Genomic DNA, 15,147 nt, shown 5'->3' with positions numbered 1-15,147 from the left:
TGTGTGTGTGTGTGTGTGTCTATGTGTGTTTGTGCATGTGTGTGTATCATAGTAATCTCTGTTCCTTTATGAGATGTAGGCTTGTGTATATCTAAATTTGGGTGTTACTGATGTGCCTCACAAGGCTAGCTGTATCCAAAGTATCCTCTAAGACTTTCCAATCTATGAAAAGATTTTAGGAAGGTTTTGTGAAAGGATTGGAGTCCAGCCACAATGACCAGGTTGCTGTGAGCAGTGCACAAGAGTTGTATCAGAAGGAAATGAATTGAACTGTATCAGCAGAAAAGTTCTGAGACCTGTCCCCTGCCAATACTTCTAGACTTTAAATATTTGCAAGCAGAAGCTACCAATTCACTTCAAAGAGATACAACGTATTGGGTTTTGTCTGACTGGGATGCTAAGAGAAGTAAACACAAATGCCAAAAAAATCATTTGCATGATTGTTTTGAGACTTAGGACTTTATTGCGCAAAGCTGATATTCCATGACAGTTGTGTGATCACCAATAGTGGCAACATAGTGGCATGAGCACCCTCCCTGTCACACATCCTTGCATTCTGGCAACTTTGCTGATTAGCCAATCTGTGGTCCCTCACGCCTTACTTCAGCATAACCTCATAACCTCCACCTTGTATTTAAAATCATACAGTTTGAAAAGATCACAAGGACTATCCAGTCCAACTATCTGCCATGCTGCTCTATGTTTCTAAAAATAAACAATTTTGCAATTCCAGCTATATTTAATTTTTAAAAAATAAAATAAAAACTAAAATTTAAAAAATGCTACCTGGGTGTGGAGAATGGTAGCAGAGGAGAATCCTGTCCCTTGACATCATATCAGTGCACCAGGTAAGTGATGGGAACATGGTGCAATCTGCAGGAATTGATGGGATTTCCCAAATATAGTGGGAGACAGGCTAATCACAGGAAGGAGCAGAGCAGTGAAATGACCTGTGGCTTTGTCTCCTTCATGTGATAAAGTCCTTATAATAGATTTCAGTTTTGATTTCTGATAGCATCTCTTTGCAAGCTTTCCACATAGACATCTCCCCCCCCCAAAAAAAACAACAACCCACACACAAGCTCTCTTCTCTCAGCCCAGTCTTCTGTGAAAACAACTCTCCACCAACTTGCATTACCAAGCATTACTGTAAAACAAACAATCTGTTCCGTTCCCTCCAAAATACAAATAAACCCACTTTGTAAAATGCTAATACAGACATGTATTAAGATAATAGATAAGTTAAGATAAGATATTAAGATAAGTTAATACGACTGCACCTGCAACTAGCATTAGTAAGCACTTGAGTTCATTATTCTGGAATTGTATTCCTGGAGGGATTGGCAAATCCATTCTCCTCCTCCTCCTCCCTTTTCCAACACATGTAACAAGCAGAGAGTACAATGCAACCTAGTTTCCCTCTTGTCTGGCTACTAAAAGAAGGGAAACATTTAAACTGGAAATAAGTCCACCTACCTGGCTGCTCCTCTCTGATTTACCCTCTGTCAATGAGTCCTGAGGTCTTCCTTCAACCCTCCCTGCCCCAGTCCCCTGTACCTTTGTTCCGACGCCTGACCACCCCAAGCCGGCACTTCAGAGAAACAGCAAACATCTTCCCTGGTTCGTTGTCTTTGACAGTGCCGGGCTCACATGGCTCTGAACGGCTTCTCCCTCAACACCTCTGCCTGACTCTGCAATGGGCTGCCGGCTTTAAATTAATTTATGATTACTGTGAAATGGAGTTGTGCTTCATGTCCTAGCAGAAGGAAAGAGAGTGAGGGAGGGCAGGGAGGATGGGACACATCCCTTTCTTAGGAATTCCTCACGACTCTACTTTGTGGAAATTTCAGACCAAATGAAATGTGAAATTGCTTCTCAACATTCATAGTTTCCCCCCTGTGAAAATAAAATGCAGCCATACACAGGAAAACATTTTCTTAGCATCCCAAGAATCCTCTATGACATTAATATAACTCATTAGCAGCTGTAGGGTTATTTTTATCTGTAAGTGTCTCCCTTTAAGAATTACTCTCAAAAAAGATAACAAAGAGGAACTATCAACTTCCTGGTAAAGTTGTCAGCAAATAAGAGGAAAGGGATAAAGGCTAGGCTTGAGCGATCCATGAAAAAATTGATTCTAAACTCGTTTCAAAAGTAGGGGGTGCCAGGGTTTCGTTTCTGATGTCATTTCCGAATTTTGCCCCCCCCAAAAAATTCGAAATTAATGAAAATTCGTTAGTTTCAAAATTAATTCGTTAATGGCGGACGCGCATGCGCAGTGGCCAAAAAAAACAGCACGAGGGGAGATTTTACAGGACTCTCCCGCCCTCATTTTTTGAGTGATCTGCTTCAAACTTGGTACAGTGGTAGAACACATTTAACACTGATAGCTCACCAAAATTTGGAACGTTTCCCTTATCCTCTGATTTTTGGCGAATTTTCATAGCTTTTATAATAAACCATTTTTTAATAATTGCAGAAATCTGTTCCTGGTTTGAAAGTCTTATTTCCTGTTAAATTGGGTTGTCTTTACTGTGAAAGTCATTGTTCTACTTCAGAAACTTTGTTTTTGTAGCTGAAACTTTGTTAAATTGGTGTGTGTGTGATATATACTGTGTATATATATATATATATATATATAGTCCCTGCATATGTGTGTGTGTGTGTGTGTGTGTGTATATAGGTAAAGGTATCCCTTGACGTTAAGTTCAGTCATGTCTGACTCTGGGGGTTGGTGCTCATCTCCATTTCTAAGCGCAAGAGCCAGTGTTGTCCATAGACACCTCCAAGGTCATGTGGTCGGCATGACTACATGGAGTGCCATTACCTTCCCGCCAGAGTGGTACCTATTGATCTACTCACATTGGCATGTTTTCAAGCTGCTAGGTTGGCAGAAGCTGGAGCTAACAGCGGGCACTCACTCTGCTCCCGGGATTTGAACCTGGGACCTTTCGGTCTGCAAGTTCAGCAGCTCAGTGCTTTAACACACTTCACCATCGGGGCTCATGTATATATAATATACATACACATACACACAATGTGGAGAATATGTGGAAAGGTAGATAGATAAGTTGGGAGCCACAGCGAAGGCACCTTCCTGGGAGCAAGGTCTAATAATAATAATAATAATAATAATAATAATAATAATAATAATAATAAATCCCTTACAATATCCAAGATGGCTCACTGCTACAGAATCTTGGGAGCTTTAGTTTGGTATGGTACCATTATTGGCAGAGAAAGCTAAGCTGTAGGAGTTGAAATCCAATCATTTATCCTCCCTATAGAATCAATTTTATATGCATTTTTAGCTACAGAAAAGCTAAAATCAGGACAGTAAAAGAACAACACCCAGAAAATGGGAATTCCAGACAGGAAACAATCAGGGCCAGCTAATACCTCCCAACAAAGGATTCCCCCAGGTAGTATGATAATGGGTTAAACCCTTGTGCCAGCAGGACTGCTGACTGACAACTTGGTGGTTCGAATCCAGGGAGAGTGGGTAAGCTCCCTCTGTCAGCACAAGCTCCCCATGCGGGAACATGAGAGAAGCCTCCCACAAGCAGGGGCGGCTTCTGTGGCAGGCATCTAAAAAACTCTAAAATCAGGACAACACTTTAGAAGACTGGGGAATTCCAGACAAGAAACAATCAGGGCCAACTAATACCTCCTAACAAAGGTTTTCCCCAGACAAGAAGCAGCCAGGCTTTGAAGCTGCAAGGCTATTCAATGCTAATCAAGGTGACCAATTGCAACATTCACACTTGCCTCCCACAGACAAGAGTTCTTTCTCCCACCCTGGACCTTCCACAGATATAAACCCCACTTGCCTAGCTTCACACAGACGTCAAAACCTCTGAGTATGTCTGCCACAGATGTGGGTGAAACGTCAGGAGAGAATGCTTCTGGCACATGGCCATAGAGCCCGGAAAACTCATAGCAACCCAGCCAGTAGGCTGTTGCTGAACAACCTATGAACTTTTAGCATTAAAGGAAAAAATGCCCAAGATTTTATCACTTAATACTGTTGGCATGTCTGGAGAAGAATAGAATGCTTCTATACCAGGCAAGGGCAAACTTTGCCCATGTCTGGAGTTAGGAATTGTAGGAGTTGAAATCCAAAACAATTTGACAGAAAACTGGGAGTTGTAGTTTGGCATGGTACTGGCTCTCTTCTGCAGGGAAGGCTAGGGACTTTGTAAAACTACAGCTCACATGACATGGCACTGAATCTGTTGCAATTGAGCTGGTGCCAGAATCCTTTCCGGGAGATCTCCTCAGTGGAGATATCTCTTAAAGGGATATCCTCTGGCTCTAAGGATTCCGTTTAGGAAGGCAAGCCTGGTTTTGGTATTCCCCTTTAAGCCTGGCTGAAGAAGCAAAACCAAACAGCGGCTCCAGGGCGAGGCAGGGCAAGGAGAAGGCCAAGCGCAGGCAGGCATGGCTCTTCTCTCTTCTCTTCGCTCCCTCCCTGCTTCGCGGAAGGCTTCTACTGAACCGGTGTGGTCCGGGGGGGGGGGGGGGCATCCGAAGACATCAGAAAAAAACGAAAAAAGGTACTTTTATTATTCAAATTCGTAATATTTGTAAGGCAGTGAGCAGATGGTTCAATATCAATTCAAAAGTAATTACAAAACAAATTTTAAACGAATTTAACGAACTAACAAAAAATTAGTTATGCCATCCAATAGTAGCCATCTGCTTGCCCATAGAATTTATATTTAATAATGTAGAGCTGATATGGTCTATCCAATGCAATTTTCTGAATCAGCACCCCAAATAACCCCAGGAAAAGGCCTAAAAACAAAGACACCAAGGAGGAGGAGGAGGAGAAGCAGTCAGGAGGCTTGTTGTTGTGCTTGTCATGGGTAGTCAGCCTCGCCCCTCCCAACATCTCTGTTGCCATGGCACTATAGAGGGTTTTGTAAGACCAGTCACTCTTGTTACAACGGTGTAGTAACAGTGAGGCCGCGGACCATATTTTAGTTCTTGGGAACCACTGGTGGTTCATGGACCACAGATTGGGAACCACAGACCTAAACATTTGGAAGAATAATCTGACAGTAAGGGCTATAGAACAATGGAAAATGCTGCCTTGGAGTGTGGTGGAGTATTGGAGTCTCTTTCTCTGGTTGTTTTTAAACAGAGACTGTATGGCCATTTGTTGGTAGTGATTTCATGGTGTATGGATCATATGGCCCTTGCCATCTCATTCAACTTTGTGATTCTATGATTCTAGTACTTCCAAGGAGAAATTAGAATAATTCCCCACTTTGTCTCTGGCCCACCAACCTGTGTGATCCCATTGATGTTTGAGATTCACTTTACAAAGCAGCAGCCTAAACACAACCCACAGATATATGCTTGTGCTACAAGACTTTCTTTTTCTCGCATTCATTTTTGTTCAAATAACCATTCCAAGGATTTTCCTGGTCTTCCAGTAGAAATGTTGAGGAAGTTTAGGCATTTCAGGAGAAATTAGCCTCCTATCATTCCCGTCAGTGGAATGACATTATTGGATCCTGTCCAATTTAATACATCAATTTTTCAGTCATAACAATATTGACACAAAAGTGTACTAGGATGTGGGTAGTGGAAATCAAAAGAATATTTGAAAAATGATTTTTAAAAGACTAAATTGTTAAACTAGTTTTTTGAGAAAGATTGAGAAATCTTAATTCTAGACAGGTAAGACCTGTTGTAATTCAAGGCTTATTAGGGTTGATATATGTATATAGGAAAAAAAATTCTGCACAGAAAATGTTTGGTACTTTCTGTGAAGAAATTCAAAAACCACGTGTATTTTTTGCACAAAATATGCACCGAACTGCAACTAGCTTTTGGAAACTACCATTTTTGACAGCTTTTACGTTGTGGGGACAAAAATGGCAACATTATTTGTTGTGCAAGAACAAATTTATGAAGATCAACATATATAAGAATGGGCCCAAAAAATTTACAACACCTCTAGGTTGAGAGAGGGTTGAATTCTGCAGAACTTCGGCTGGTGCAGTGTCAGCTTAAAGAGGTCTTGGAAATTTTGTCCAGTTAGGGCCATACTCTTGGTCAGGCAGGAAACTGGAGGCTAGATATGACACCCATAAGCCCTCCACATGGGTTATAAATATGAAAAAGGGCTCAATAATACTTCCCACAACTTGTTAAAAACCCAGAATGTTTTGAAATCCACATAACATATGCTTGAAACAAAGAAATGCTTCCTAGTTACAGATAATAGAACTCTGGAGAAGTAAATCTGATCGTGAAAACCATAACAGCAAGGTACCCAGATAGTCAGAATAGTTTTTAAAATGGTCATGATAAAAAAAGCATTGGGAAATGTTAAAAGTAGCATACAGAATCTACCTCAAATTTTACATATGCTGTAGGAATCCTGCAATCCTCCAGATGTTTTTGGCCTGCAGCTCCCATCAGCATAAGCCTGCATAGTCAATTGTGAGTTGCCATGCAAAAACATCTGGAACACCATATGACTATCAATCGTGCCTGGTACTCATGCATGTGCATGTAGTCATAAGGCTCCTCCATACAACAACTATGAACTACCTGTAACATCTCAAATACCTTTATATACCAGTTGGTTTCAGGGAAGTGCGGCACTAGAATGACAATGCTATATTTAATTATTATAACATATCTGCTAGTGGCTTTTAGAAATTACATCTGCAGCAGGGATATTAAAATGAAGAATCATTTTTGTTACTATTATATAGAAGTATAATATGCCTTGAAATTGCCAAAAGCAAACTTTGAAAGTTGTTTTTTTTAAAAAAGACAAATAATCCTGGGTGTGCAAAGAAACCATTTGGATTATCAGATGTATTTAAGAAGGACACAAAATCCTAAATTAGAAGCTTAAGAGTTCTTGTTTCTTTTAAAACATTAAATCAAATATTTATGTATTTGTTTATTTATTTGAACTAATATCCTACCACCCTCCAAAAACTGAGACTCAAGGCAACTGATACCAAGACTAAAAACACACATATTATTATTATTAAAATAATAAATAACAATTAAACAAATTATATTGTTAAATCACATATTAAAAGCTAATAAAAAGCACATTAATCAAAATACAATATCCTTCCTCTATTAAAAGTCCCTTCCTCAGCTGCAAGTCCATGGCCAAAAGCCTTCTCATATAAAATGACTTTTTTTGCCAGAGACACTCTATTCAGTGTTTCTTTTCTATTAGCACTCTCCTCCACAGTTCTGCCTTTAGCTTACTACAGTTTGAACTGACAAACTGCCCCATGGTAAAGTTTCAGACTGCATTGAGGAAGTGTGACAATTCAATCTAAGTTTGTTTCTGATATGATTTTGCCCTGACTGCAATCTGCTTTATATTCAGGATGAAAGAACTTGTGATATAAACATTCAAATGTGGGAAAAATCAGAAGTGACAGATTTGCTCACAGAGGGCATGAAACCTTAAAAGCTAGTGGGCAAGATCCTATATACTTGCTGTTATGGGTTCAGAGGTGATTTGCAACTGCCTTCCTCTCAAGATAAGAGTTATAACTTTCATGAGTAGATTTCCATGGCTAAGAGAGATTTAAACCCTAGTGTTCTGGAGATCTAGCTTTGCATTGCCATCATTATACCATACTGCCTCTCTATAAACTTTTTAAATTGTATAAATACATGCCTGTGTAAGTACATTGGGTTCCACAATTGTACAAACAATAGCCTAACAGTGTCATGGCCTTGTGCTCACCTGTTGCACAACCATCCATTAGTACCCTAACTCAGTCAAAAGGAAGACTTTTATGTATGTGTGTGTGTGTGTGTGTGTGTGTGCACATGTAGAAAAACTAACTGAGCTAGAGATAGTATGTACAGTAGAGTCTCACTTATCCAAGCCTCGCTTATCCAAGCCTCTGGATAATCCAAGCCATTTTTGTAGTCAATGTTTTCAATATATCGTGATATTTTGGTGCTAAATTTGTAAATACAGTAATTACAACATAACATTACTGTATACTGAACTACTTTTTCTGTCAAATTTGTTGTATAACATGAAATTTTGGTGCTTAATTTGTAAAATCATAATCTAATTTGATGTTTAATAGGCTTTTCCTTAATCCCTCCTTATTATCCAAGAGATTCACTTATCCAAGCTTCTGCTGGCCCGTTTAGCTTGGATAAATGAGACTCTACTGTATTAAATCTCTGAGAAACTGCAACTACTTGCACAATTAATTTGATGATAGTGGTGTCCAACAGCACTCCATACAAAGTGTTAAGCTTTGTTTGTTCAACTGTGTGAATGCCGAGTCCCCGCTGCCACCAACAAAAGCAAAAGGCAAATCCAAACCATCAAACCAAACAAGGTCAGAACTAATAAAAAAAAAACCCTAGAGTTACATGTTCTTGATCCCATCTCTTTGCAATTTTATTCTCTATATATTCATTTTTCATTAGTGTGTTATATAATTGGTACAAATAGGGGGAAATTAGCACCCTAAAGTTACATGTTTCTTTATATGTAGGGTGGAAAGAATATCAAGTTTAACGCATTTGTATGCAGGAGAAAGAAACACTGACAGTTTTCCCAATACCTCAATTAGATGTTGTCACAGCTCCTTCCAGCTCAACAACTCCAGGATTTAGTGACCATTTGGCTTTCTTCCAACTTCCAGCTACTGCCATTTAACTGAAAGGAGCAAGATACCATATGAGCTCTATGCTGCACGCTCAGCTATTATTTTTAGATATGAAATGTGATACAAATAGAGCTTAGATCTGTACTTCTTTGTAAGCACTGGGAATCATATAAGCTACTGTGGCCCAGATACAAGAAAGCAAATCTCACACCCAATGAGACTCTTTGGGTTATCAGAAGTGAGAATGCCATTAAAGCCTCACACTGCCTTATGGATATGGATTCCATTGGATAGGACTAAAACAAGCATTACAATGTGCTTGGAAATTACTTTGAAATCAAAATAAGAAGAGGATTTATGATCTGTGAGAGGAAAGTGTCAGGATGAACTACCCAAATTAATGGTCTTGATTTCAAAATGTGCCTTTTTCTAATTGGTTAGATCTAAACACCCAGGCATATCAATTTTTCTGAGAACTGATTTCTTAAATATGCTTAAAAACATTCTGCTTGGTCTCCCATTCCCAGAAATCTTTTAGGTCATTCCTTCAAATGTAGTAATACCTGTTGCTGTGTGCCTTTAGTAGTTTCTAACTTAACGACGACCCTAAGGTGAACCTATCAAAGGGGTTTCTTGGCAAGATTTTTTCATAAAATGTTTTCTTTGCCTTCCTCTGATGCTGAAAAAGTGTGGATTGTCCAAGGTCACCTTGTAGGTTTCCATGGTCAGATGGTGATACAAACCCTGGTGTCCAGAGTCATAGCCCACACTGGCTCTAATGGTAACATCTTAAGTCACCCATTTTCAATGTTTTCCAGCTTACTTTTAAGATTGTGAACACCTTGGGCACTGATGTGTTTTCTTTGGGTGGAAAAATAACAGTTGGCTCTTGTCCCTCTAATGGTTGTATAGAGGGAGCAATGTCCGTGGGTGTTGCTTACATGATCAAGAACACTTGCTGAAACTCCCTCTTCTATACAACTACTGTCTCTTATTCCATCTGGCAACCTTACATGGTACTTTATTAGGTGAAGGCAAGATATTAGTCATGAGTTAAATGGTAATGGGTGACCTTGAACATCATCGTTAACTGTCACAGAGAGTTGCACCCCTCCCCAAACACTTGTACTGAGGCCCTCTAGCCTAGCATTGATTTTTCCCCTGACTGACAAAGGCTTACACTTGCAAAATTCACATCTGAACACACGCACACACTCTGCAGCTTATTTTTCAGCTGGTGCTATCCAACTTTCTGCATGTTAAATAATGTGCTCTGTTCCTGAAGACAGAACTACCCTTATGTTTTTATTGCTTATTTACTTTTTCCATTCCTTACCACCATACAAATTTACTCAGAGCAGTCATGGCACCATTCTGTTATTTCAACCTGTCCAGTATAGCTTTCCTGTTTCCTGAGGCCATCTATCAATAGAGCACCTAAATGTTACTCTGTGGATTATGGGGTCTCAAGAGTTGTATACTGTAGCAAAACCTCACTACCAAACAGTAATGCATGAGTAACCCTTTATTAAAGAAAATCAATATCTCTTTTGCAGAGATCAGCAGTTTTAAGTTTTATTGCTTTTAAGAAGATGATACATATATACATTTCACAAATTTACAATGCATAGGGTTCTGAATACTTATAATTATTGTAGACATGTGGATTACAACATAGAAAGTAAAGAAATACATTTTCCAATTTGCAGGTTCACTTTATCCTTATTTGATTGACAAATAGGGAACATTTATTTGCCAATCAAACCTGATTTATAAACTGTTACTTGCCCACCTGCTTTTAAGAAATGCTACCAATGCTTGTTTTTCTTTCATGTCAGCTCATTCTACATACTACACTAGCCATCTCTGTTGGATGACAAATATAACACAACTTGGAATCCATTGGTTTGTTTAAAAGAACTGGAACAATCATCTTGTTGAATAAAGACATTGTTGTGTTAGTCTGGATCAGTGTACAAAAACATCTTGTACATACCTTTGAGACTAACTGAGAGATAGTTGGTAGCATAAGTTTTAGTCTACTTATGTGAATGCATTGAAGAAGTATACTGTCTATGAAAACTTATGCTATTAATTTCTTTCTCTGCAGTCACTGTGAGAGTTACTAACGACACAGCCATTGGCATTGCTCCGCTTCGTCAGGGAACATGGGGAATCCGGCACGGCACGCCCCACATGGCCTGGATTCAGGTGAGGGCAATCACATGAGGGGAAAGTGTGGATCATGCGTGGAGCTCGTGTGGAGTTCACGTGGAACTCATGTGGAGTGCATGGCTCTCCCCCATTGATTCTAAAGAAACACTGGAGCCCTCCAGTGTTGGCCTGTCAGTGGCATGCACCAGTTCCACCCTCTGTCATCCATGGAGCTGACGTTGTCTGATGGGAGCCGGCCAGCTCCACAAGTGACCTGAGTGAAAATCGTCCCATGCTACCGATTTTAGCCTAATGTGAAGCGGTCGTAAGTGTGATGGACTCTCAATTTTTGGAGGTTTTTATTATAATAATAACGATTACATTCATTTATAGCCCGCTTTATCTCCCCTCAAGGAGACTCAAAGCGGTTTTAAACATAAATTGGATAGACATCTTTCAGGAATGTTTTTTTTTTGCATATTCTTATATTGCAAAGGGTTGAACTAGATGACCCATGAGAACCTTTCTAAACATAAGAGTATAAGATTCTATCATTTTAAGAAAGAGAGCATTTCATGATATTCGAAAGGATAATATCTTCCTAAATAGGAAAGAGGAAAGGTTTTGCCTTGTAATTATATCCCAATACTGCACTATCTAATAGCTGCACAATTTCTGATACTGGTCCAACAGAGAAAATGGTGTATAATATACTGTTGAAAGAACAAGCCTTGGGGCTCTAGAGGGCATTTTCCCACTATAACTGAGATCTGAAAAACACAACCTATTGCATACATTTTGTTCTATTTTGCATTTTTTCCATGATGCTTTCTCAAATTGACTCAATTCAGTCATGATCTCCTGCAGTCATGCTGAAAACCCTGAGGGTCAAGTTAGGCAAAAACTGAGCTACAAACTCTTACAATAACAAGAAATCAAAATGCAATTTTGGTTGCTTCTTTTAAGAGTGTCCTAACAAATCCATCTCCCTCTTCACTCACACATACATACTAAAGCATGGTAACAAGAAAACTTGGGGAAATTTTGCAGAAACCTTTTAACCCAAATACTAGAAGTGAATAGCGGTCTCTACACAAAAATTGCATATATTCCATAGCCTCAGGAAGTTATCATAGAATGGCACAATAGGAATCTCATTCACAGTTAGTCAAAAAAGAAAAAGAAAAAAAGAACTTGTATCACAATGAAATGGAGCAGCAATTCAATAAAAAGAATATTAAAAGGCTATTTTGCAACAAGAACTATTTCCATTCATCATGGTCAGTATCTGAAATGTTTCCAGCAAAGTGGAGGAAACTAATGACAAAAAAGATGAATGCTCTCATTCATCATTGTAAAAAGAGACGTTAAATTGGATCATAATCGATATTTAGCAATACCTATATAGGACATTATTATTTGGACACTTATCTTCATTTGATACATGAATGAAACACATTGTGTAAGAGAACCCATGGAGGCTGTCTGTAAGACACACCACATTTTAATGTGCTTCCCTTCACCTTGTCACAACTACTACCTATAGTACCTCCATTTCTCAATTTAAATGATCTCAAAACATATAACAGGCATCATCAATCTAAGGATTTCCAACATCGAGTACAACATGTCTCTATTAATACCATAACTCTTCCATCATTTTCCCTCTCCTTTCGAAGTAAGGCACTCTGGGTATTTGGAAAAAGATATTTATGAGAAAGGTCTGCATGCATGCAGAGTTCCATTTTTGGATGCTAAATAATCTGGATTGCAAATGGACATGTTTTTGTCCCTTTAAAAAAAAAAAAGCTCATCCTTTCCCGAGCAGAGAACCACCAATTCTTGCTTTTTTTGCAGATTTTCAGAAGTCTTTTTAAAATATTAATTTTATTCAATGAAACAAACATACATCATACAAATAAATGAATTAAATCAAACACACAAGGCAAACCAATACACAAAACGTACACACAAAAGCAAAACGAACGAACAAACATAAAAACTAATCTAATCTACAGACCTCTCACATTGTGTGTGGTGATTTTTTAGTTCTTACTAGTCTACTCCCTTTAAGAAATATTATATACAATCACACTTCTTCATTTAGTAACATATTACTAGCTCATAAATCCCACAATTAGTCAACCCCCAATTTTATATTAATCATTAAATCCCCAGTCTTTCGTGTGGTTAGACAGATACTTCCCCTCCACCAGCCGAATCCATTTGTTGATTTTACTAGTCTCATACTAGTCTCAGTGTTCACCCCCTTTCTAAGGTTCTCCCCCCATGATCTTATAGCACTTTAACTTCCACCATGTTTACAAGTCTTACTTAGTGCACTTTTGCCCAGCTCATTTGTATGATTCTATTGCTGTATTTTAACTTGCGTTTTATTAATGGTTGTCATTTTATTTATGTCTTTTTAAATTTTCATTTGCGCGTTGTTCGGTACTTGATGTTATTATGCTTTTGTTCTGTATTTGTTAGCCGCCCGAGTCCCCACGGGGAGATGGAGGCGGGGTATAAAAAATAAAATAATAATAATTATTATTATTATTATTATTATTATTATTTCACAAATCTTAATTAGTCATTCTCATAGACTATAGACATTTCTTGTCTATTTGTTGTAAATTCAGAAACAGTCCATACAGGAGCTCCTCCCCTTCTTCTTTACTTCTTTTCATTGTATATAGATGTGCCCATGGCAAAAGTCTCTCAGCACAACCCAATCACCAATCTGCCATCTTACAAAGTTAGCCACGTCTTCTATATGCAGATTTTTTTTTGTTTGGACTCAAGCCAGTCTTCCTGATAGCTCTTATTGATCTTTTTACTGTAGTCTTTATGTATAGCTTTCAGTCCTGCCGTCTACTGTTGAGTTTTGGCTTCCAGTTTCATCAAATTCAGGCTTGACTGAATTGGCTCCCCAGTCCACTTTGCCAGAGAATCATGTATTTCTTTTAATTCCGCTTTTACTTCTTGTCTCATAATTCTCAGTTCTGTCAAAATTTGGTTAAAATACAACTGGCTATTTTGCCTTCAAGTTATTGATATACCCTTCCCTTCCTTCCTTCCTTCCTTCCTTCCTTCCTTCCTTCCTTCCTTCCTTCCTTCCTTCCTTCCTTCCTTCCTTCCTTCACCAGTTGTCGTTGTTGTTGTTGTTGCTGCTGCTGTTGCTAGGCAAAAGGAGAGGTGTTATAGTTCAGATATCTACTGTCTGTTTCTTTGTCCTAGGAAAATTCCTATATTATGTCTTCAAGGAAAAACAAGACTTTGATCAATTGATGGGTGTAAATACTTTTAGGTGTTAAGATCAATCCACCACACAAAAATGTGTTATTAACCATGGTGTTTCTTAAAAGACTTTTAAAAATACATTAGTTCTCTGGGTAAGTTCACATCAACTGTTTCTAGCTGCACTGGGTGTTTTTTCGAACCCCTAACACTTGTGAGCTTGCCGAGACAAAAACAGTGTCTTGGTAGGACATCAGGGGTAGAAATGAGTTTTTATGAAAAACCTCCACTTTTTCCTTGCCTGGAAAAATGCCACCATCAGTCCAAGATAATTCAGAACTGGTGAATACCCACAAATAGTGACTTCTCCCCTAGGATCACCATATTTGCCTGGTCTCAGATTTGCAGAGGTTCTATCCAGAATTCTACATTCCTACAGAATCGCAAAAAGACAGAGGTACACTCCTGACACAGGGTGCATCTACACGGTATAGAAATTATATAAATAATATAAATACACTGTAGAATGAAGGCAATTTGATACCACTTTAATTGAGTGGCTTTGCAAGCAGCAAATCAAGCTAGCCTTATCTTTATGTGCATTATAGCCACTTGCATCCATAGCCAATTTATTGTGATAGCTAAAGGAGTCCTTCTAACTACAACTACTGAGAACAAATGGCTTTCCAGGCTGTGGTCATGCCTTCCTCATGTATTACCCCTAATAGCCTCCTGATTGTATTTTCCTTTTGAGATTATATTAATAGAGCCATATGTTACGCAAAACTGCCTGAGAATGATATTCAGTCAAAAGATAGAAGGTGTTTACCTCACAAAGAGATATGCACTTCCATCACATGGAAAGCCGAACACACATAGACATACATACTGTTGATTTGATGAATGAAATGTTACTGGAGATAACTCTAACTGCTATTGGCAGAACATTACCGAAACAGAAGACTCAAGATAATTGAGAAATATTGTGGCCAAAACCATATTCTTTTAAATGAATCATCCGCAACTCAGATTAACTAAAGCTGTGGCAGAAATGAAAGCCAGAAAAATCAGAACCAACAACAGCTAAACAGGGAATTAAATGCTGCCCAGATATTCATGTAAT

The 15,147-nt window shown here is 38.6% G+C and overlaps 1 protein-coding gene across 5 annotated transcripts in view; it reads right to left on the bottom strand.

Moving 5' to 3' along the window:
- Window positions 1-15,147, bottom strand: part of grip2 (glutamate receptor interacting protein 2) — a 555,542-nt gene that overhangs the window by 265,638 nt on the left and 274,757 nt on the right. The window contains exon 1 of one of the 5 annotated variants that reach the window (XM_062969792.1): window positions 1,558-2,609. The exons of the other annotated variants lie outside the window; for them this stretch is intronic. Within the exon in view, the coding sequence (XP_062825862.1) occupies window positions 1,558-1,612 (55 nt within the window). The 5' untranslated portion in view covers window positions 1,613-2,609. Of the gene's footprint in view, window positions 1-1,557; window positions 2,610-15,147 lie in introns of those variants that run through there. 5 annotated transcript variants of the gene reach the window in all.

The sequence above is a fragment of the Anolis carolinensis genome, chromosome 2 (assembly GCF_035594765.1).
Source record: "Anolis carolinensis isolate JA03-04 chromosome 2, rAnoCar3.1.pri, whole genome shotgun sequence".
Lineage (NCBI taxonomy): Eukaryota > Metazoa > Chordata > Lepidosauria > Squamata > Dactyloidae > Anolis > Anolis carolinensis.
Note: the sequence above shows the minus strand (reverse complement) of the source record. Positions and strands in the feature narration are given on the sequence as shown.